Source organism: Emydura macquarii, unplaced genomic scaffold (genome assembly GCF_026122565.2).
Source record: "Emydura macquarii macquarii isolate MOO-44397 ecotype Brisbane River unplaced genomic scaffold, CSIRO-AGI_Emac_v2 contig_3343, whole genome shotgun sequence".
Classification (NCBI taxonomy): domain Eukaryota; kingdom Metazoa; phylum Chordata; order Testudines; family Chelidae; genus Emydura; species Emydura macquarii.
Window position 1 is genome coordinate 2,308,686 of NW_027133480.1, and position 23,118 is coordinate 2,331,803.

Below are 23,118 nucleotides of genomic sequence, written 5' to 3' on the forward strand. Positions count from 1 at the left end.
CCTACTAAACCCATTTCTTTTGTTTTGTATACCTTTCTCCATCCTTTCCTCCCTGTTCCCAAGTCCTCCAGACCCCCATTATTTAGAACATCTTGTGGAACACACCATTGGGCACTTCTCAGGCAGGGAAACCTGAATGGAAGACTGTGTCCTTAGAATCTAGGCAATAGGGTGGTTCAAAACATACAAACGAGTTATTTTGAAGGCCTATCTTTTTCTTCCATTAACCCACCTTCTTGTATATAAACCTTAGTGTTACAGCACACTATGCTATAGGCAGGAGCATAGAAGAAAGCACCAGTCAGATCTTAACTGGAAACAAAACTAACAAACAGAGGTCACTGATGAGCAGCACAAACCATTAAATGTGCTGTCTTCTAGCCCCCAATGATTTGGGGAGCAAGAAAGGGAACTCTAAATTCAAGCCAGTTTTCTTGCAAGGCTGCAGCAGATACACCTCCATGGCAAAGGCCTTTAGGCCATCGATCTAGTATTATAGTCACTGCAAGACTGGATATAGTTCACCCCAGCTGAACTCTATCAGGTTAGTTACATGAGAAGGAACTACACCATCTAAGGATGTCAGGAGGACTAGTTTAGCATGCTCAGTGAAGTTCTTCACCGTCATTAGTAGCAGCTTTTTGGTCCAATATGGCAACGAGGGAAGAGACTAACATGATATATACTTAGGGGAGGGATGGGAGGTGTGGAAAAATTCTTTAACTCCCTATCAATTCAGGAGAAACAACAGCAGTACAGATAGCAGTGAGGGGGTATTACTGAATCAAGATTAATTTTTGTAGTTTGACAGTCCTAAGGCATAATTTCTCCAACAGTACTACTAAAAGGTTTAAATCTTACCTTTACAAAGAAACTTTGAAGAGACACAAATTCAAATGACAAAACAGGGATTAAAACTGCTTCAAATCCATATAATCCTAATTCCTATGGATAAAAGTATATGTAATCATTGGAATGAATCACAAATGGTGGTTATTTGTATTTAAAAGAATGGGCTATTTGCCAGCAGAACTATTCAACTACTTGTCTGAACTAAAATCCAACAGTGTCTATGGAATTTTTGTTTGTTTTTACTGGTGAATTTAGTGCTGCTACAAGATGATGAATTGACAGCCCTGGAGACTGATATCCTCTATTAATCCACTGACAGGTACAATATAAATGGTCTCATACCACTGATGTGCCTCAGTGCTAAGGGCCCAATCCTGCAAATTCTTACGTACATATGAAGGTTCATTAAAGCTAGTGGGACTATCTGCACAGGTAAGAACTGTCCATATAAATAGGGTTTGCAAAGAAAAAGCCACTTCTAGGGGTCACAGTATTTCAGTATCCACTTATGTTCTTAGACTCTCAACTGAGACTGCTAACAATTTTTATAATAATTACAAAATATTGTAATCATCCTGATATATGTGAAAGCAAACTGACATTTAGTCATTTACCCAGTTTTTAACTAACTTCAATAACAATGGATGATTACTCAGCTAAGAACTTTAACTTTGGTTTTAGTGTATAATCTTCATATCTAAAACTACTATTTATAATAGTGCAAATTACATTAGGTAGTTTTTCTCAATAAATACTAACATTTCAACTTTTCCTAGTTTTTTTGACTGTACAGGTTTTAATTTGTAACACCTAAACACATCTATCTTGTTGAATTGCTAAGTATTATTATGAATATAATAGTGAAACAATGCCAGGTATAGTTCCCCGACCTCCCCCAAATTACTTACTTTAATATATGGATCTGGTCCTGAGTCTCTGTCTTTGGGGTCCTTCAGTAACAGAACCTTCATTGTTTACCAAAGAATGGCCACAGACCACTGAAACACAACAAAGAAATATCTAAATTAGATCTAGAGGACTTCTCTCTGTACAATGGCAGTAAAAGTTATGCATCACAAGAAACAGGATAATTGACAGATGCACTAATGTTTACGCAATGAGTAAGCAGTTAACGAACATTCTCTGGGAGTGAACATCCACCCTGATAAGGCCAATAAAAAACAGGTTGGTTTTGGATGATACCATTTAGAGAGACAAACAAAGAAAACCAAGAAAGAGAATGCACTTTAAAAGAAAACAATTTTTGAAAAAGGAATAATGACCTCAGTAACGTATTAACACAGTAACATAATGAGCCTCCTCTGACAGCTTTGCCCTTCTATTCTATATCTTGTCCTTACACTGCATTCATCACCATGGTATCTGAGCACGTTCCAGGACTGCACTAAGCTACATAACTAACATCTGTCACATTTACTCTTTCATCCTCTCCCCAAGGAGAAAAGTGTATGTAGTGGAATGTTTTATCTTGGGATTTTTTTTTTTATAATATATGTATTTCAGAGCATGCACTTCCAAATCACGTCAACCAAAGCTGTGAGAGTTCAGTACGTCTGAAAATTAGGCCCTTTTGAAGTCAATGAGACTAGCTAGTTGTGCTTAGAAGTAGGCATGTGCTTAGGTACCTTGCGGCATTGGGGTCTAAGTGACTTCTCTCTCACAGGACGATTCACTATCAAGCTGTGACTGGAACTCATAACAACATCTCCTATTGTGGAGGTGATCACATCTCCTGAGATAAGGTTGTGATGAAAGTTGCATTATAAACCTAATTTTGACACATGCATCCTCTAACTTTTCTTAGGAAGAAGGTATTTCTATGAACATTTTTGTGCTTAATTTAGAAGAGGCAGCAAATATTTTTGGGAGTTGTCAAATACAGAATTTTTTTCTTGAAAAATAAATGTTTGTGTGATTTTTCAGCCATTTATAACTTTGAAACAAAGTTCCATAAACCCCAAAGTCAAAATAAATAAAGTCTGATATACCCCTCTGCAAAGTATAGGTTACTAGAACTTTGGTTTTGAAACTAAAGGTATTAACAATCTTTCCTGCTATTGACTTGATCTTCACTATCCACCCCACCACGTAAGATTTAAGTATTCAAAACTTCAACCAGTTACTGATTAACACTTAAGAATAATGAACTTAAAGCACTGCAATGCGGTGTGGAAGTGGCAGAGCTGTTAAGGTTTATTGAAGGAGAATTCATTTTTGGAAGCACTTACGAAATTTACTATAGCACAGCTCTCCTTCTGAGGACATAAGCAAATCCACAGAAGACAACAGAAGGCAGTGTACCAGGGGAAGATCTAAGCCCAAGGTGTCTGCCTGTGGCTGACAGACCAGATAAGATACACTAGAGGACAGCTCTGCTCCAAACTCTCAGATAGACAATGTAGCAACTTTCAACTTTGGCAGACTTTATCAAGCATCTGTCTGTCTGTCTCTCTGTGAGTATATATATTTTTAAAAAAAAACATAGGAAATTCACACAGAAAAACTTTAACATACTCTTAAAAATTGTTCCAGTGATTACTACAACTATTATATAAATTACATAAAAAGAATATTACAAATAAAAACCCCAACAGCCTAAGTCTTAGAGGGTATTGAAAATAATATTAAGGAAACTTTACTCCGGTATCTTTACACTTCATACATTCTCTTAACAAAAGTGACACACAAACTTCGTAAATTACTCTGACTGCAATACAAACTTACAAACTTTTCCAAAATATACATCACTAATTATATACTTTATATAATAGATGACATACATATAATATATCTTTTAAAAAATCCTTTCACCTTTCAAGATAGAGGTATAATGTTTAATAATACTATTAATGAAATAATCAAAAATGTAAATCTAAGAAAAAATGAAAATTCTCCCAAATTGTATATCACAAGGCAATAATTCTACTAGGGAAGAGTGAAAGAGCCAAACTAGAGTTACAAAACCCCAGCATGAAATCATAGAGTTGATTCAGGTGCATTCTGGAAGGAGGGGAGTTGTCACTGATATTTTTGGATGTAGTCAGAACCAAATTATTTCCCCATCATGTATCCTGTTGTGTGTCAAACACTGAACAATAATAAACAGGTAAGCATCCATACGTATAAGCTTTTTACAGACTTCTATCAAATTACTTCCACTGTTTATTTCTAACAGGCAATATATATATTAAAACTAAAGTAATTTATAAGGAAAAGTCTTATATCACAAACTACTCTAATATGCAATCAGTGAATGCCCACTTTACACAATTTATGTTTTGGACTCAGCCATCTGCTTTACTTTGGGTAAGCCTGCTTACTCTTTATCCCATGAATGCCTTTGGCTTGCTTTAATTTCTGCCAGAAGTCAGCTACTTCATTGATTTCAAAGGGATTGCAAAATGTGTGTCTGTGGGCCAGAGAAGCATGTATTATGTATATTATGTGACTTTCAAACCAAACCTTGTACCTTAAAAAGGCCGGTTTTATCTGCCAGGTAAGATTCCATGGACCACTAGCAACCTAACAGGATTACAAAAGGACAGAAACCAACCAACCAACCAACCAAAAATGAAACCTTGGGAAACTGGTAGGTGTTTTTATTTTATTTTTTAATTCATACCATTTAAAGCCCTTTGGTTTTGCAAACACCTGGTAACTGAGCGGCTGCTTTTCAGACTCCGCACAGGGATGCGGGGCTATGCAGGTGAATCATCCCGCTGTCAGGTTCCTGGACTTGAATTTCCCATAAAAATACAGGGGTGAGTTGCCATCTCGCTCCAGCTGCAGGACACGAACACGGCCTGCGCCTTGCCCGCCCGGCCAGGCCCTGTTTCCTCGCTCCCCGAGCACCGGGATAGCCCCCTGGGCCACTCCATCTCCCTCAACCACCTCTGGGCCGCCGCTTAACCGCCCCTCCTGTTGCCCCCCGGGCCGTGCTTATACAAGCGGCGGCGGCGGCAGCGGCAGCAGGGCACAACCCCGGCCCGCTCTCAGTCACAGCCCCCAGGCTGGGCAGTGGCCGGGCCCATCCCACCGCTCACCTGCCTGCGGGGGCCGGTCTGCACCGCCCCTCAGCAGGGCAGCGGCTCGGCGGTCTGCGCCGCCCGCCCCCACGGCCCCGCTCTTCTCCCTCCTCCTGCGCGCCGCGGCCTTCCGGCTCCGGGGCGCCTGCGCGGGGCGGCAGGACAGCGGCATGGCTACCCGGCCCAAGCGGAGAGCGCCGGAAGCGCCCGAGCGCCGGGAGCCGGAGCGGGAAGAGCAGGACTCGGCCTCCTCGGAGCAGGGCGACTCGGTCTCCTCGGAGGAAGAGATCAGTGAGGTGATTGGCGACGAGAGGGCCCGAGCGAGGCCCGGCTCCCGATCCAACACCGCCGCCCCACCCCCCTGGAAACGGGGCCCGCTCGGCCTTCCCCTCCCGGTGGTCCAAGAGCCTTTCTCCCCTTCTGTCTCCCTTCCTAGGCCTTCTGTCGCCCCGTCCTGCGGGTGGCCGCCCTCCCTCTTTTGCTGCTCCTCTCTTCCCCTGGTCCCCGCTCCTTACAGTACAGGGCCTACGCGTCTCTTCTCCCGGTCCCCTCCTCAATTCCCGCCCGCGTTAGACCCAGTTACACACTTCACCAGCCTGTGCCTCAGTTTCCTCAGCTGTAAACTGGGGGAGGGGGGGTAAATTTACGTCCTTTAGAAAGTGCGTTGAGATCTGCAGGCGAAAGTACTATGTGGCAGCTAGGTGGTCGTCTTATGCTATCACCGTGTGTCCCTCTTACAATTTCTCACCCTTCTTTTCTCTAGTCTGGCTTTCTACATGTGACTGCTCCCCATTTTTGTTTCCTGAAGAGTAATTGTGATTTATTATCTCTGCCCTTCCTGAAAAAAATGCACCTAGACTCAGAATTAAATGCAGGTTTCAGGCAAGGTGTGGTATTTTTAGGCTAATATTTTGTTAGGGCAAAGCAAAATTAGTTTAGCAGAACTTGAAGATCAGGAAAGGCCAGCTGACAGGCTCAAGTGCTGATGTTGAGTGACAGTGATGTCAGTGTTGATATTGATCATAGACTAATATTTTCTCTGTATTTGGTATAATGGTTTTTACTAGGATTAAAATAAAATGTAATTGTGAAAGCTTAAATGCAATGTTAAAGTTAAAAAATTGAACAATTAAAAGTCAGAAAATGTAAGTGATTTCATAATAACATTAAGATTTTGGTATTGACATTTATTTGCCCACATGGCATGTACTGGGCCTGATCGTACCCAACTCAAGGAAACAGCTATTTTCTATGGCCTTGGTCCTGCAATGTAGAATAAGTTGTAGGATCAAGGAGGCCTGCTTTAGGACCACAGGATTGGGACCTCTATATTAAAGTATACATTTAACAACCTAAATAGTAAGCCACAATATGCCAAATTGATTACTGCTAGAGCCTTGACTTTTGTATATTGTTTATAATCTCTAAGCCTGCTATCAGTTCCACAGAGGCAAACCCCTTACATCTATATGGAGTTCCATTGAAGCCATGCAGGAGTAAGGGTCTGCCCAAGTGAATTCAGTTGTAGGACCATGGATGGCAACTTCTTGAAAAAATAATTTCTTCGATTATGGAAGAAACAGGGCAGAGAAAAAACCACAAAGGACACCAGAACATTTATTATTTCTGTATTGATTTCAGTGTGTATTTCCAGAGCGGCATGAAATTGAAAGTGTGCTCAGTGAACGCCACAGAAAAAATACTGTCTTTTCTTCATAGGGAGAAAAGGTGTGTTCTTAAAGTTAATTAACTTAAAGTAAATTCCTAGAAGACAAAGCAGTTTTTAGTTCATATGAGTTTGCAGGTCAGGTTACAGACCAGATTTCCCTAAATGAAGTCTTCAACTTGACCTGCTAACACCTGTGAAAGCTACAAACTGCCTTGTCTTCTAGGATTTTACTTTGAGTTAAGAAGACACCTGTTTTCTTAGTGAAGACAGCCTAAGGCTCTGTCTTGATTGGGGGAGTGAAGTGTGTTTCAATCATGTTAAGGACTGAGTTAGCTTTACATGACGTGATAGACCTCTTGGGTATATCTACATTGCCAAAAAAAAATAAAAAAAATCCTTGTGTCAACAAGTCTCAGAGCTTTGGTCTACAGACTTGAGCTTGTGGGGCCTGCACTACAATATTAAAAATAACAGTGTAGATGTTCCCACTTGGACTCTGAGACCCACTCCTCTCGCCGGGTTTCAGAGCCTGACCTCAGCCCAAGTGAGAATGTCTATACTGTTATTATTTTAAGCACCATCGTAGCCAGCCATAGTCTGTAAACCTGGACTATGAGACTCACTGATATGTGGTTTTTTGTTTGTTGTTGTTTTGCTGTGTAGACATACTCTTAATCCTCATTAAGATTCAGACTGATGTATTTGAAATCATGTCATCTTGGTGGTTGTGTAATCTGAGGGGAGCCTACTAAAAGAAATGTTTTAATCTTGTTTTTAAATATCAGTGAGGACTTTAAAAAAAACAAAAAAAAAACTAGTGGGTGAACTTCCACAGAGTTTGCAACATAAACATTAAAGCATTGTGCTAGTGGCTGGTAGTGCGTGTGGACCAGATTGCAAGATCAAGGCCCTAAAGTGGTGCTGGCAACACAAGCTTAGAAAATAGTTTCTGAAAATGGGTGCACTACTACAGCCATGCACAGCTGGATTCCACATAGGTTTTAAGAGTTCACCTGCATGGATCAGATTGCAAGAATGGAGTCTAATATTTTAAATGACAAATTCAAAGTTTATTTTTGCTCTTTTTTATATTTAATTCATCTTAGAAGATAAAATATAGTTAAAGTGATCAAGTCTCTGTAAAGATTAACAAGAGGTGTAAATTCTTCAAAAACAGCTGATATCAACAAGTAATATAAGTAAGACTTTACATTAGTTAGGAGCTGATTGACTATTTTTTTCTCTCTACTTCATGTCAAGCAGTTTTGCTTTAACTTTGTTTTAAGATACATTCCTCTTGCCAAGCGTATGTGTCATACTTCTTGTCTTCTGCTTGTTCACAGGAAGTGAATGTTGAATTTGAAGCACATTCGATATCCGATAATGATTATGATGGGATAAAGAAATTACTGCAACAGGTAGACTCAGAATATTCTGACTTTCTTGCTCCTACTCAGATTTCTTCATTAATAAATAACTTCTACAGTCCTAAACTGTCATCAGTCACCATTACTGGTATTGATTCAATGTTTTACTATGCCTCAGTAGATGAAGACATGAATAATTACAGCTACATCATGCACTCAGCTAAATGCAATGGTTCCCAAACTGTGACCTATAATGCACTCTCAGATAGACCATATCTGCTTTTTCTCGTTATTCTCAATCTTAAAGTAGTGATGGTTCCTGCATTTGTATCCCAGTTCATTGTGTTTCTAGAGGGGTTTTGACCAACTGCAATTAAAAAAAATAAGCACCTATCTGCACCCTATATGGCGGCTTCATGCCTCTCTTGATTATTGGTTCCTCTTTTTGTAAATTCATTCTCAAATAAACTTGCAGACTGTGCCAAAATTGGATGAGTAAAATACAGAAGAGGACATAACCAAATGCAGAGTAATTTGGGGACATTAGAGTAGTTGGTGCTGCAGCAAACTATGGGAGATTAGATTTATTAGTGCTTGAAGCCCTATACCCAGGGAAAGGAAACAAATGATAAATATACTGAGTGGGAGTCGGGGTTAAGAGCATGGTATAAGAACCTAGACAGATTGTTTTAAAGAGAATTTATTTTGATCTTGTCATCTTAATATCCTAATATTGTCATGTAACTGAGCACTATTGCTGCCTTAGGAAATATGTGGAAGCAGGGTGGGAGGAGGTCCACAGTCCACTACTTCAATAAGTAGTTTACAACAGGAAAATTTTAGACTGTTTTCACAATTCTTGTTCTTTTTATTTTTTAGCTGTTTCTAAAAGCTTCAGTTAACACTGCTGAGCTAACTGACATATTAATACAACAGAATCACATTGGGAGTGTTATCAAGGTAAGGGATTGCATTCTTGCTAATTCAACACAGTATAATTTTAAATTGGAATGGAATAATTGAGGTCCCCTTCATAATATACATGTAGCTAACAGTTCTAGAGCTCAGGCTGTTGCAACATAAAGCACTTGGATGTTACTTACATTTTCACGTTCTAATCCCTCTCTTTAGAGTAAAGTGGAGTTTTTGGGTGACCTCAGCTCTTGATATAACAGTTATCCTCTATTTCCTTTATCGAGTCTGAACTGAAATCAAACGGTTGCAGACTGTCCATGTTCCTCTGTCTCTCTGAGTGGAAGAGTTGTGGTGGTAAAGCACTTACAGTAGCAAATGCTGTATTGAACATTATTTATAACATCCTATTACAAACCCCTCTTTTCTCTTGCTTATAACTTTGTTAAAAATTCTCCTTTTGAGACTGACATATTCTATGCTTCATTTCAACCAAAAAAGGTGGGGTTTTTTTTGCAGGGTGGTGGGGGAGGGATTTTTGCAGGGGGAGGTGTGATATTGAGGGAAATTTCTTTGGCTATTTTTGAATTCTGGTATAGGTGAGAAACAACATTGAGTAAGAGGGGGTAGAAGAGGAAGCTTAAATTTTAAAAAATTGTAACTTTTTGCTCCCTCCAAATTTAAAATTGTCTAAAACTCTGAACCAAAATTCTGGCTTGTGGCTAGTCCTCTGTTAGGAAGAAAATAATTATAAGCAAGTGAAAAATTGTTTCTTTGTACATTCATTAAGCATCTCCTAAGAATTTAGCAGAGTCTAATGAAAACCCGTCCACTAACACACTTGTGAGATGATGTAGCGGACAGGGAGAATTGCACATTCTTTCTTCCCACCATGACTACAGGATTGGGCAGGGACAAGTGCTGCTGTTAGAACTACTTGCATTACGGAAAATGTAAATGGCTTACTGAAACACATTAATAATTTCCAAAATAAAATAAACTGCCCTAAAATGCCACTCCTCCTGGAAAAAAAAAACCTTAAATGTTTATGGTCTGTGTTCTGTTATAGTCTTCTAAATCTAAATAACTTACTTTAAGAAGCATTTCTATTTTTAGAGCAAAGGGAGGTTGCTACTATTTTTATTTTTTGACCATGCCTTGCAAAAAGCTATCTTATGCCAAACGAATGGTAGCATGAAAACTTGCCCCTCCCCAACCTATCCAACTCCCAAGTGTGAACTGTGGTGTTAGACCATTACAATACACACTCATGTCATACCAACATATTTTCTGTCCTGTGGTTCCTTCCAAGTTGCTAGCTTTCTATCAGATTTTGTTTCTTAATCATTTAAATCTAAATCCTTGTAATTTGCATTTGGTTAATCTGCCCACCCCATAAATCACAAACACACAAATCTCTCTCCAGTGCTTAGCAAAGATTTAATAGTAGAGAATTGTCACATGGTCTCATTTCAAAGACTTCATTATTTTTACAAAATATGCCCCAGAACATTTATTGCTATTACTATTTATCACTATGAAATATTGTGAATAAATCTTAATGACTCTGGTCAGATAGATAAAGTACATTGATTTATGCAATATTCTTCCGTTCTTAAAATTTGTTTTTATTCATTGATTCCATTGCAAGTAGCTGAATGTGGGGGTCTCCCAATCATTGGTGTGAATTAGTGAGGTTCTACTTTAAAGTAAATAAAAATTGAAGGTTGTAGCATACTCTTATAAAGGTTTGACAGAATAAATTATGCAGACAACCTATAATTTTTCATCCTTTTAAGGTTCTTGTCTCTTAAGCAATTCTATAGACTTGCAGAATGGCTTTTAGATGTGCATAAAGCATCCTCGGCAGAGACTAAAGGCTATGCTTATTTAAAAAAAAAAAAAAAAAGCATCTCAGTATGAGTTATCCTTTTTACTTTTGTTAAATAGCAAGCAGAAGTTCAAGAAGAAAGTGGTGGTGATGGTGATGATGATGATGGTGATGATGAAGATGAAGTCTTTGGCTTCATAAGCCTCTTAAATTTAACTGAAAGAAAGGTCAGTAATACTGCTTAACTCTTGGATGGTAATTTATAGAAATTAAAATACTTTCTATTTAGCCTATCTCATTGAAAATTACATTGTAGACATTAAATACAAGTGCTACATGGTTCTCTTTTTTCACTGGCACTATCTACTCAAATGCTTTTTGCACTACCCATAATTTAGTTGTTTTGAAATTGTGTTCTGTTTCTATAAGGTAGCACTGTAAAGTATCTGTACATTGTGTGGCCAAGCAGTGATTCTGCATTTTATGGTAATAATGGAAAAGCACAGTAAGTTTGACAAGCCACTAAGAATTTCCAAATATAGCTCATATTTTGGATAGTCCTTACCATTATATAGGTCATTTCTCTGATGCACAGTCTTCTAAAAATGTATTTAATGCATTTGTAAGGCAACTAGAAAAAGGCAATCATGTCACCTGTACTATAAAGTAAAAGTAACAATGCCAAATATACAGACAACCTGAACTAGATCTGGCACAATGGCTTACCTGATAATTCTGTAGGAAATTTCTCCACCAGTCAAAAGGGCTGAAATACAGGCAGGGAATAGAGATGAAAAAAGGCCAGTAAATACAAAATCCAAGGAAATAATGTTTAATATTTCCAGTTATATCCCTTTCATTATTCTATAAACTTGTCGTAGGTCTTCGGTGAATCTAACCTTGTGATTTATATAATTAGTTTGTTTTAGTGCTTTTGAGTTAAAATTTTCAGCTAACTTGATACATTTGCATATTGAATGTGTTACACCATAGCTTTCATTACCGTTTTCATCTAAATATTATAAGTGCTTATGTAGCCCTTATTAGCATGGTATCTGAATGACCCATGGTCTTTAGTATGGCTGCTGTGTTAGGTAAGGAATTTCTATTATTCCCATTTTACAGATGGAGAACTGAGAGACTAAGTGACTTGCCCAAGGTCATACATGAAGTCTGTGATGGAATAGGAAATTCAGTCCAGGTCACTCAAGTGCCAGGCTACTACCCTAACAACTGGACCATCCGTCATCTCACGTTTCATGTTTCTCAGCTGTTGGGGGTTGGGCAGAGTGGAGTTGTAACTCATAGCTGCATTGTTACCATTTAGGAACCTAAGTCTGCCATCACCTTGAGGGTTCCTGATTAATAACTTTCAAACAAATTCTACAATACTTTAGAGACCATTGCAGGAAATTGACCACAGGCCTGTTGAATACTCTCTTAAAGTTCACTTTCAGGTTTTCATATGTAAATAATTGTTGTGGAATGTAAAGAAAATGTACTCTTTGAATCCTAGGGTACTCAATGTGCTGAACAAATAAAAGAGATGATTCTAAGCCAGTGTGAGAAGAACTGTGAACAGAGTATGGTTGAACAGCTGGATAAGCTCCTAAATGACACCACTAAGCCTGTGGGCTTCCTACTAAGTGAAAGATTTATTAACGTACCACCACAGATCTCTCTGCCCATGCACCAACAGCTTCAGTAAGAGTCATTCTAAAAATGAATTTGAACAGTAATTTTTTCCTTCAAATGTCTTCAGAAATCTTATTTAAATGGAAATGTGTTGGAGAGGGAATGATACCACCGATTTAAGTAAGAAATAGATTAAAAAATACAGTTGTTTTATATAAGGTCCTTGATATTGACTTTTAATTTCTTTATTTGATATTATTTCCTTATGCATTGAAATTTCTAATCATTGTCTCTTGAAGAAATAGGAAGTCACTTTAAAATTATGGCACATATTAGGATCAGTGCATGAATTGTAAAATTATGCCACATAGTACAGGATCAGTGCATGAATTGTAGTTGATCTTTATTTTGAAAATTGAACAAGCTTATTTAAAATTATACAATTTACAGCATTTTAATAATGGGTATCTGAGGTATTTTTGTGTATCTTGCTTAATTCCGGCTCTGAAATGGAAATCTTGGCTTCAGGAGATTTGTAAGTGCATGAGCTCTGTATGAACTATTAAAATATTTTTAAATCAGAGTCGGAGATGGTGTAGAGGATTAGGTATTGCTTTGTCTCCCATCAGGGTCCAGTGTCAAGGCCCTGTCAGGGACTATCAAGACAGATGGTTTGGAAAGAAATAAGCAAAGAAGGAGTAAGCAGAGATGTCAAGGAAAGGAAAGAATCTAAATTTGCTTGTGGCTTTGACTCTGAAATCTAAAGTTTAGTAAGGTGAGGGAGAGGACAGAACATCCTTTCTGTTTGTGTGTGGGGGGGGGAGGTTTTTTTTTTTGTAAACAATTTTCTGGTAATCTGGTAGTATTTTAATGGGAAAATGGACACTTTTTGCTCTTCCATTTTTTTCCCCACTCTTCCTGTCAGAGGTAGGATTACTTGCTGGCCCTTCTGATTTGTCTATTTCCAATGCCAAATTAGGTTTTCTTTGAACCATTGTCTCCTAGTCCTATTTAGATACTATCTAATCTCCCACAGGATGGGTTTTCTCTCATTTAGGTCTATCTTTCCATTCCTGTTTGTCTAATCTCCTCTTCTTTTTACTCAGGAGAGAATATTTTGTTTTAGGACGCTTTGGAATTTCAATGCTTTTAAGCTTTTGCCTTTAGAGTTTCTCATTCCTTAATAACTCTTTTGAAGGGGAATGGCGAATTCTGTTGCAGTTGTAATTGGGAGATATTTGACTTTGGCTTTAGCCTGTTCATTGCCTTTCTCTGTCTGGATCTCAGTGACCACCACCTTACTTTCGACAGTTTTAAATAAGTCTGCAGGAATTAATTTCTTCTGCTCCTCTGGCTTGAAATTATCATGATCTGAAGTAAACATTTCAGCAGAGGCACTGGAGCTTGTGGGACAGGATCACCAGAAGTGTTTGAAGAGGGTGCATTTCTTCTAGCTTATGACCTTTGGACTTTCTTTTTCATATGCCTTTTGAGAGAGGATAGTTATCCCCATCAGGGGGTTTTGGTCACTCTTTTCTGAGTGTCTCTGTTTTTCAGGTTTATCCTGGGAGAGAGGTAGGTCTTTAATGCCTGTGTTCTTTATTGTCCCCGAGGTCACTGCGGAGGAAGAGTAGGGGTACATCCTTGAATGACTCAAGTTCTTTTCTGGGAAGAAATGGAGTTGTAAAAGATGCCTAGCCAGATAGCTCTCTTGCCCACTTCAGAAACTGAGTGGGGGAATCCTTGAGCTTTTCTTTCTGAGGTGGATTGGAGGGTTTGGGGGGATATTATTGGACTTACCCCTGAACAGTCCCTGATTGGTGAGATTGATCCAATTTATTGAGTCCCAAGTGCTTAAGAGGACTGACCAAACCTTGTAGGGGTGCCTCGGAAGGATCTGAGGCTGGTGTCGGTGGAGGGATGTGGATGCCCCAACAGACCATCCAGACAGTGAACCCCTTCCCTTGGCAGAATAAGTGTCCTTGGACTGGGAGTGGAGATTCCTGTCTCTTGATTCTGAGAAGGTCTCAACCCAGAAGGAACACCTCTTGGCCTTCTGCTTGGTCTACTGTACCCTGAACTGGGATGGGAAAACAAACAGAAAGTAGGAGTTGAGCTGGTTATTCTGTTAATCAAGTGTATCAAGTTGGGAGAGAAATGAGGATTCCAAAAGATACACAGGTTTAGACCCAATTTTATTTTCATTCTATAGTTTTAATTTTAACTATGGAATTAATTTTAATACCAAATGTGGGATCCAAGTATTTAGAGTAGAATATAATGGTGATTATGATAGAAGTCCATGTAGTTGAGAGCCTGGAAATATGAGCTTTATGTCAGTGAGAATGTAAGAGGGGAGAGCCTCACAATGAAGGTGTAGTATCTACTTTATTTTGTTTTTTCTTATTACTCTATAACAAACTGAGAAATACACATTCTCAACCATGACCGTTCCATTACTGGCATAGAAGCTCAATTGCAGCTAATTGTTTATTAGTGGAGATAGTTCTTGCCAATGCCCAAGCATTCAGAAATTGAGAGGTTTTTCTTAAAAATCATGGGACTTTTAATAATAAATATGGGATTCTTTTTATTTGCCTTCTAGTATTTGAGCATTTAAAGTTCACTTTTTCTAGCTTACATCTGCAATCATAAAGATTAGAGACATCCCCCCCCCCTTTTTTTTTTTTGAATAAAGGATGAGTTTCTTGGACGTGACTCCATGAGCTGCGTCTTTAGGTAATGTTGAGAGACTTTCAATAAAATAATGAGATTTGGCAGAAGATGAAGGTTTGCAAGACTTGAAAATTAGCAGTGATCAGAGGGCCCGCCCACACTCTTAACTAAGACTAGTTAGAAATGGTCAGTCTCCTGAATAGTAGATAGAACCGTACATTTGCTCTTCCATCAGTGGAAGAGGAATTTACACAGGTGAATCCATGCCTTACTGAAGAGGGACTAGGTAATAGAATATTAACACATCCAGAATTAACGAGGTAGGATTCATGAATCCTAGCTCTGGGCTGAAAGTGCTATTGTCCATCCTGGGGCTGAGGGAGCAGAAGTTGGCTTTACAAATTCGGGAGCTAGGAGAACTATGAGCACTTTTGTAAAGGAGGTTCCTGAAATAAGCAGGGGATTTGTTTGTCTTGGATCCAGACCTCATTTAATCTTAATCCACCATTGCTGTTAGGGAACAGTCATCTGCTCTTTTTAGTAGTAATATAGATCTCTAAGAAAAGAGTACTTTTGGATAGGAGAAAACCTATAACTGTCTCTTTGCTTTTTTGTTTATAAACTTTTAAATGGTTCTTCAGAGGGTGCTTTGTGGGGTGATTTGAGGTTTGTTACCAGTGGAACATGACACAAACAATCAGAATTTAGGTCTCAGGCTCCTTCACTGGATGAGGCTTGCTGCATTGCAGTGGCAACATGCTTAACCGAAGGAAGGGATGAAAGCATCTCATGGGGCTCTTTTAGTGACCATCTCTAACAGAAGTGTTAACTAGTTCCAGGGGGAGCTGCATCCAGTCTTCTTCACCAGACAGAAGTTTGTCATTTTTAAGTGCTTCTGGGATGGGACAATAAATAAATAAAATCTGGGGATCATAGAAATGAACTAGCTTTTGGCTGGCGAGGGAAACCTTTCCTATGAATGGTAGTTAATGGTGAGTGTTTAAGTTCTAAGAATTTACAGCCCCAAGAACGTAGTGTGTGCTTAGTGAGGGTTCCATAATAGGAGAAATATATTACAAGGAGTAGGGGATATAGGATTGGTTTTGTTGTTGGTGATTTTAAGAGTAATTGACTATGGAGAACTCTTCAAAGAAACCTACTGCCATAAATGCATGTACAAAGTCAATATTGCTATTTGAGTGACAGCTATAAAGATTAGGCAAAGCATCTATATTCTGTACATTTAGTAGTTTTATGAGATTTATGTGCATTTGATGGGGCTTTAAAATATTCTTCTTGTAAATAATACTTGTTTTTAGGAAAGAATTGGCTGAAACACAAAGAACAAATAAGCCATGTGGAAAGTGCTACTACTACCTTCTCATCAGCAAGACCTTTACAGAGACAGCAAAGCGCAGCTCTAAGAGGAGAGGAGGGGGCACACAGCAGAAAGAGGAATTAATGTTTGCAAATGCAGAGGAAGAATTCTTTTATGAGGTAACAGACTTCTGATGCCATTAAATCCAATTGTTTGATTTTTCTTTACAGCAGGGCAATGAGGTTCTGACTGTACTTTTTTTTTCCAGTAATGACCATGGCCTTTCTTACTGAGGTAGTTTAGAAACCTGACTTGCAATGATTATGAAAAAGTGGTAACATGATCTTTTATTTAAATCCAGCTGCTTTTTGTGCACTTAATATTGAAAGAGGCACAGACAATTTTTGATAACATAGGATATTTATACTCACTATCTCTTGACCAAGATAAACAATTTTTTGCCTTTGGGGGGAACCACTGGGAGCTGCACCACTACAAATGTAGATTATAAAATGGCACTTGGCTTTTTTTTTTGTAGTAGTGTATTGATATTACTAACAGCAAGTCTCAGTGACATGGTGATAAAAGCACTGGAATGTGCCTAGCATCTGTTTAAAATAGCCCTCCCACTATTGCTATCACCACTGGAGCTGCACCAGTGGTAGTGCAATGGTGGGAGATTTCCCAAAAATGCCTGGTGTAGACAAAGGCTTCAAGGGAAAGATCAGCTGTTACCTTCAGTGTGTCTTGGCTGCAAAGAATCAACTAACTCCATCCTCTGGTTATCTTGAGGATAATACTAAAGAGATTTAACAAAGGATTCTGAATAAAATGAAAGGTCTGGTTAAGAATTTGAGAATGAAATTTCCAATTTTTTTTTTTTTTTTAAATATGGACAGAAGAGAGCAGAAGCACAGAGTTTAACCATATGAATCGGCCCTTCAAAATTTTTAATCCTAAGGGTGGAGAAAACCCATTTAGTTTAGAGGCAGTTGTACCCTCAGAAAAGTTTTCTGTTTGAACCTGCATAACTTTTTGGAAGTTCAAATTCAAATAATCAGCAATTGCATCTTGCAGGCTTCTAGGAAAAAAGAAACCTGTGGTATGAAGGACCAAATCAAATTGCTGCATGCCTGTTTCATATAAAATATAAATATTCTCCCCTCTGATTCCCCAAAAAGTAGACTACCTTCATGCAAATTTATGCTCTGAGAATTCTTCCCGAGAAACTTGGTGGATTCAAAGCTCTGAATCTGTGCTGCGTCTGGTGTTGTATTCTTCCTCGTATTATTCATTTATTTTTTGTTCTTATTTAAAAAGACTTGTTGAGAACAAATCTTCTGAAGAGCCAAATGTATGGATGTCACTTTTCCATTTGTTTTGTATGTTCTATTTGGGGACAAGTACATTAATAAAAAGTACTGAAATATTGAGCTGGAAGTATTACATATAATTTCCTGAGGGAACTCTGCCACTCAATTCTGCTGGTTGCAAACCATATAGAAAGGGGAGAGTGCAGAAAATTAAATTTTAAAATGTAATTTGAAATGCATGGAATTTTTCAGTGTTCTTTACTTTTTTCAGAGCTTTTAAAAACATTATTCCACAGCACTGACACTATGTCCAGAGCTCCCTGTTCTTCTTCTTTGATGGCAGTGCCCACAGGGTAAAATGTTGGCATGTGACATCTCTTCCTAGCACAGGCTATGAAATGGCTATAATTCTAATAATGGTCATTTAAGAAGAGGGAAAACTTTAAATCCAAAGTCTGGGCACATTCATTATGAGGCTGCAAGAAATACTGTGGTGAGCTGTAAAAGTAACAAGGAGCTAAAGGGTTTTTGTTTTTATGTTTTTTGTAGTAGAGGCTCCAGCACTCGAATTTGAACTCAATGCACACCCAGTGACCAATAACCGGCATGTAGTAAAGGGGCTTTCAGTTCCAATTTGGTGTCACCATGGGTCTTGCATTCTAAAAGGCCTTTTTTGTACTCCCCTATGTTCTGTTATTCTAAATTGCATTTTTTCAAGACTTAGTAATTGTTTTTTTTCCAAACAATAATTGTTTTAAACTCAGTTTGAAAGTCTCAACCTGGACAAAGTTTTCTTGTAAACTAGTCTTTCTGGCATTTGTTATACAAGTGTCATTTTAAGCAAGATCAGGGAAGTTATATTAACTTAGATGTATTTAATAATGTATATGCACAGAATAAATTGTGTCTGAGTATGTATCTTTCTATGATCACACAAAATGTTAGATTGCTACAAAATGCTGGTCAGTGTAATGAGCCAGCAGCTGAGAATTGGATAAGTATGGAGGAGCCAATCCCCACTCATCAACTCACTGTGCTACATTTGTGTTCCTTAAAATATAATTGAGGGAGTGGAAGAAAAGCTTTAAGTATAGCCAAACTTAGATGTGATTAAAAGTTTAGGCCCCCATTGTTCAAACAGTTCATTCTTGAACAATGTCTCTGGATTACATGGCTCTTCCAAAGTTCACATTAGATTCCTGAGATACCAGCAATGGGAGGAGGTTAAATTGTTTTTTCCTCTTAAGGATTTAGGATATTACTTCTCTGATACGTTTGAGATTGGGGGGGAGGGGAAAGGATGCATTTTCTCCCTGAAACGTCTAATACTTTTATCTGTGAGAATTAGTAAAAGGACACTACTCTGTAATATTATACTACATACAAATTGAGTCAATAAATATAAATAAAAACATTATGAAAACCTATTTACTTGGACAAAGTGTCCTCTATAAATAACTTGCACTTCAAGGATTTCTCAGGGCTTAATACAAATTCTGTCTATGTAAGGTGTTTGTAAGGCTTTTATATAGTGCCTCCCACCTTGGTATCTAAGTGCTTAACATTAAGGTTCCTAATGCCACCTTGAGAAAGGGAATTACTGCATCTTCTTTTACAGATGAATAAATTGGGTCACATTGATGTTAACCTTTGAATCTCTAAGGCTGCGTGTATCCCATCATGACAATTCTTTAGACAGTGACTAGTGAAGAGGGTGCTTTGCTACAGTCCCTGCATGCACTGTCCCACCACCACCTGTATCGAGCTGACATCCTCGCATGGTTGGCCCTGCTTCCTCATCCAGAGCCTCTCTGGGAAGCATGCCAGTTCCTCTTGCCCTGCTTCAGCTCTTGCTATGAATCAGCTTTTTCCCCCATGTCCTTGTCTGCTGCTTCCTGGCTTTAGGGGAGCTAGAGGTTCACTGGCAGGCAGAGGGTCATATTCTTGGCAAGAGACTTAATATGACCTTCCCATTGCTGGTCAGAAATCCCCTCTCCCTGGCACAGTATATCTTAAGGTCCTGGCTTTAATACCTGTTTGTAACACCTGGGGAATTATCTGCTATTTTAAAAACTAAGCAACTTGTCCAAGGCCACCCACAGCTAGTGACTGGTAGACCAACGAGTCGTTCCTCTTTGTTTGTTGCTCTTATTTGTCTCCTACATTAATGATAATGCACATCACATAATTAATTCAGTTTCTTTTGAATTTATTATGTGAAATGCTAGGTGTTGGTTTGTGAAACAATACTGAATTTTATATTTTAGTTTTCATTGGGTTTTTCATTGGAATTTTTTTTCTGTTTAGCCTGCACTCCCACAAAACAGAACTTTCTCTTTTTACTTCTATTAATATGATATGAATAGTAGCTTAAAACTAATTTTTTTAACCATAATTCATAGAATCATAGACATATAGGGCTGGAGAGACCTTGAGAGGTCAGCAAGTCCATTCCCCTGTGCTGAGGCAGGACCAACTAAACCTAGACCATCATTGACAAGTGTTTGTCCAACCTGTTCTTAAAAAATCTCCAGTGATAGGGATTCCACAACCTCCCTGGTAGTATATTTCAGAGCATAACTACCTTTATAGTTAGAAAGTTTTTCCTAATATCTAAATTAAATCCCCCTAATTGCAGATTAAGCCTGTTACTACTTGTGCTGACTTCAGTGGACATGGAAAACAATTGATCAGTGTCCTCTTTATAACAGCCCTTAACATATCTGAAGATTTATCAAGTCTCCCCATTGTCGTCTTTTCTCAAGATTGAACATGCCCAATTTTATTAATCTTTCCCTTAAGTCAGGTTTTCTAAGACTTCTGTCATTTTTGTTGCTCTCCTCTGGACTCTTTCCAGTTTATCCACATATTTCCTAAAGTCTGGTACCCAGAATTAGACACAGTACTCCAACTGAGGCCTCACCTGTGCTGGGAACGATGGTGCAGTCATCTCCCATGTCTTTCATATGACATTCCTGTTAATACATCCCAGAATATTAGCCCTTTTTTTTTTTTTTTCCAACTACATCACACTATTGACTTACATTCAATTTGTGATATACCAGATCCTTTTCAGCAGCACTATCACCTAGCCAGTTACTCCCTATTTTGTATTTGTGCATTTGATTTTTCCTTCCTAAGTGAAATACTTTGCACTTGTCTTTATTGAATTTCAGCTTGTTGATTTCAGACTAATTCTCTAATTTCTTAAACTCGGTTTGAATTCTAATCCTGTCCTTCAAAGTGCTTGCAACCCCTCATCATTTGCATCATCTACAAATTTTGTAAGCATACTGTTCACTCTGTTATCTAAGTCATTAATGAAAATATTGAATAGTACCAGATCCAGAACAGACCCCTGTGGTCAGATAAGGCCTCCCAGTATGACAGTGAACCATTGATAATTACTTCCTGATTATGGTCTTTGTAGAGTGCAGTTGTGAACTTAACCATATAGTAATTTCATCTAGACCATTTTCCCAGTTTATTTATGAGAATGTCATGTGGGACTGTGTCAAAAGCCTTACTAAAATCAAGTTTTATTTATTTCTGTTTTAGAAAGCCCTTTTGAAGTTCAGCTATTCTGTGCAAGAGGAGAGTGACACGTGTTTGGGAGGCAGATGGTCCTTTGATGATGTGCCAATGAAACCTTTACGAACTGTTATGTTGATTCCATCTGATAGGATGAATGCAATTATGGATAAACTCAAAGAGTATCTTTCAGTCTAGACAGTTTCCTTGAATAATGTTTTTATAAAGCAACCGTGCAAAATTTATGTGTGTTTTGAATAGGTTCCCAAAAGTTTTATAATGTTAACAGTTTTGTGTTCCTCAAATATCGCCTTTGTATACTGGTAAGATGTGTAGGTTATACAACTAACAATGTCAATCATACTATTATTTTAAAATACTATATTCTAGTAGAGTTTGGAGTCACCATTAAGCATGCAATAAAAAAAAAAAAACTTACATCCATCAGACTTTTCTAAAAAAGTTAATTTTTCTTCTCCTGTTAAATACCTGTATGTTTCTAGTTGAAAAACCATTGAATGGATTAATTTTGGGACATCTTGCACATACTGGTTCTGTTTGGTTGAAAGTAGTTGTATATAAAAGTCTATTGAATAATGATATTTGTTCAGCGGGAGTTTGGGGATATTTTTCATGCTCTTTGTCTTCACTGTTTATTGTTCCTCTTTCATTGTTGAAAGGGGTGGTAAATGATTGATTACTTTCTGCAGAATCTCCTTACTTTCACTGAGGCAGATTGCTAAAATATTACTGAGGTGCCAGTTCCACAGATCTGGTGAGAAATGGAACAAAATGTATTTTTTAAAAGATGAAATTTTAAATGTTTTATATATATGTTTCATGGTTTGTGCAAAAAAGTGCTTGGAGCCAGTGTTATGTGCAACTGCATATTTAATGCATCAACAATTAGTATTAGGTTTAGTTCAAAAAGAAAAACTGCCACCAAAATGTTGTTGTACATTTGTGCTCTAAGCAGACTTTCAAATTAATATGCTCAGCCTGTACTTGGAATGATTGGGTTCAGTTCCCAGTGCTGCAAATCACATTACATATTAATTGCAAAGTTTTTCTGTATTTGAGTGCATCCCCTCTCTGTATTTTGTTGAGCATGCTGTGCAATCTGTAGAGCCCTGGGAAGGAGAAATCAGAGGAAAGCTTTTCTGGTGAAATGTGTAGGCACAGAACAGAGCAAATGTGGCAGGGCTCATTGTAGATGCTGGCAGTTGTATGGAATGAGTTGGTTGCAAAGGCATATATAAAAGTATTTGCTGGAGGTGTCATTTTTTTTTTGGGGGGGGGGAGTTGGTTAACTTTCTCAATTAAATTATTTTAATAGAAGAATGTTGCTGTTTTAGCTCCTCCTTGGTTTTGATGCTAAAATACATTTCTGAAAATGTATGTTTAATCATTTAGGGACATTCTTTGTTTTAAATGGATTGGGTACAATTACAGTGACACACTTCGAGATATATCCATACTATACAGGTAGGTGTAGTATGGCTTAGGGAATGTACAGTCTGATTTCCTGTATTTTTTTTTTTAGTGAAGAACTTAATAAAAGGTTGGTATCGTATATAGAATACAACGTATAGTGTTATGCAAAGACACCGTATAGACCAGTAAATATAAACCCAAACTGGGCCCAGGGACAGCTGCAAATTCCAAGCATTTCCACGTCTGTTCATATATGAATTATGAAATCTATGTGAAAATAACTCTTCTCGCCATGCCAGTCTTGTCCCACTGCACACACTTATGCACAATGTTTGTCCTCTTCTTTCACGACCATCTTCACATTTTTTCACGCCACCAAGAGGTGAATTGTTTATACTTGGGACTCTGTAATCTGGTAGTTAGGTCACTGCAATGTGGGGAGACCCAGGTTCCAGTCCCTGTTCCAGATCAGGAACTTTGAATTTGCATCTCCCAGACCAATGACTTAACCACGAAGGTATAGAATCTGATCCT

General features: G+C 38.2%; 3 protein-coding genes across 5 annotated transcripts in view; 1 reads left to right on the forward strand and 2 right to left on the reverse strand.

Annotated features, from left to right (window-relative positions):
• The window catches only part of UROS (uroporphyrinogen III synthase), a 25,533-nt gene extending 20,501 nt beyond the window's left edge, over positions 1 to 5,032 (reverse strand). The window contains exons 1-4 of one of the 3 annotated variants that reach the window (XM_067533348.1): positions 4,917 to 5,032; positions 4,496 to 4,608; positions 1,761 to 1,850; positions 862 to 945 (exon numbers count right to left, since the gene is read on the reverse strand). In XM_067533348.1, coding sequence (XP_067389449.1) covers positions 862 to 945; positions 1,761 to 1,823 — 147 coding nt within the window. In that variant the 5' untranslated portion in view covers positions 1,824 to 1,850; positions 4,496 to 4,608; positions 4,917 to 5,032. The remainder of the gene's footprint in view (positions 1 to 861; positions 946 to 1,760; positions 1,851 to 4,495; positions 4,609 to 4,916) is intronic. The other 2 variants (XR_010917190.1, XM_067533347.1) reach the window with 2 other exon arrangements.
• BCCIP (BRCA2 and CDKN1A interacting protein) lies at positions 4,969 to 22,414 on the forward strand. Its single transcript, XM_067533346.1, has 7 exons — positions 4,969 to 5,194; positions 7,911 to 7,985; positions 8,814 to 8,894; positions 10,797 to 10,904; positions 12,194 to 12,381; positions 16,308 to 16,485; positions 21,178 to 22,414. The coding sequence occupies exons 1-7, from the start codon at positions 5,069 to 5,071 to the stop codon at positions 21,346 to 21,348; spliced, it is 927 nt and encodes a 308-aa protein (XP_067389447.1). The 5' UTR covers positions 4,969 to 5,068; the 3' UTR covers positions 21,349 to 22,414.
• The window catches only part of DHX32 (DEAH-box helicase 32 (putative)), a 46,944-nt gene continuing 45,629 nt past the window's right edge, over positions 21,804 to 23,118 (reverse strand). Inside the window, 2 exon segments of the mRNA XM_067533430.1 lie at positions 21,804 to 21,879; positions 21,881 to 21,922. Of these exon segments, the coding sequence (XP_067389531.1) occupies positions 21,804 to 21,879; positions 21,881 to 21,922 (118 nt within the window).

Excerpts from the sequence above, each read along its gene's own strand:
- BCCIP (XM_067533346.1), top strand. The coding sequence starts at position 5,069 with ATGGCTACCCGGCCCAAGCGGAGAGCGCCGGAAGCGCCCGAGCGCCGG. Across the intron at positions 8,895-10,796 it reads ACATTGGGAGTGTTATCAAG|CAAGCAGAAGTTCAAGAAGA; the intron begins GTAAGGGATTGC and ends TTTGTTAAATAG. Across the intron at positions 12,382-16,307 it reads CCCATGCACCAACAGCTTCA|GAAAGAATTGGCTGAAACAC; the intron begins GTAAGAGTCATT and ends ACTTGTTTTTAG.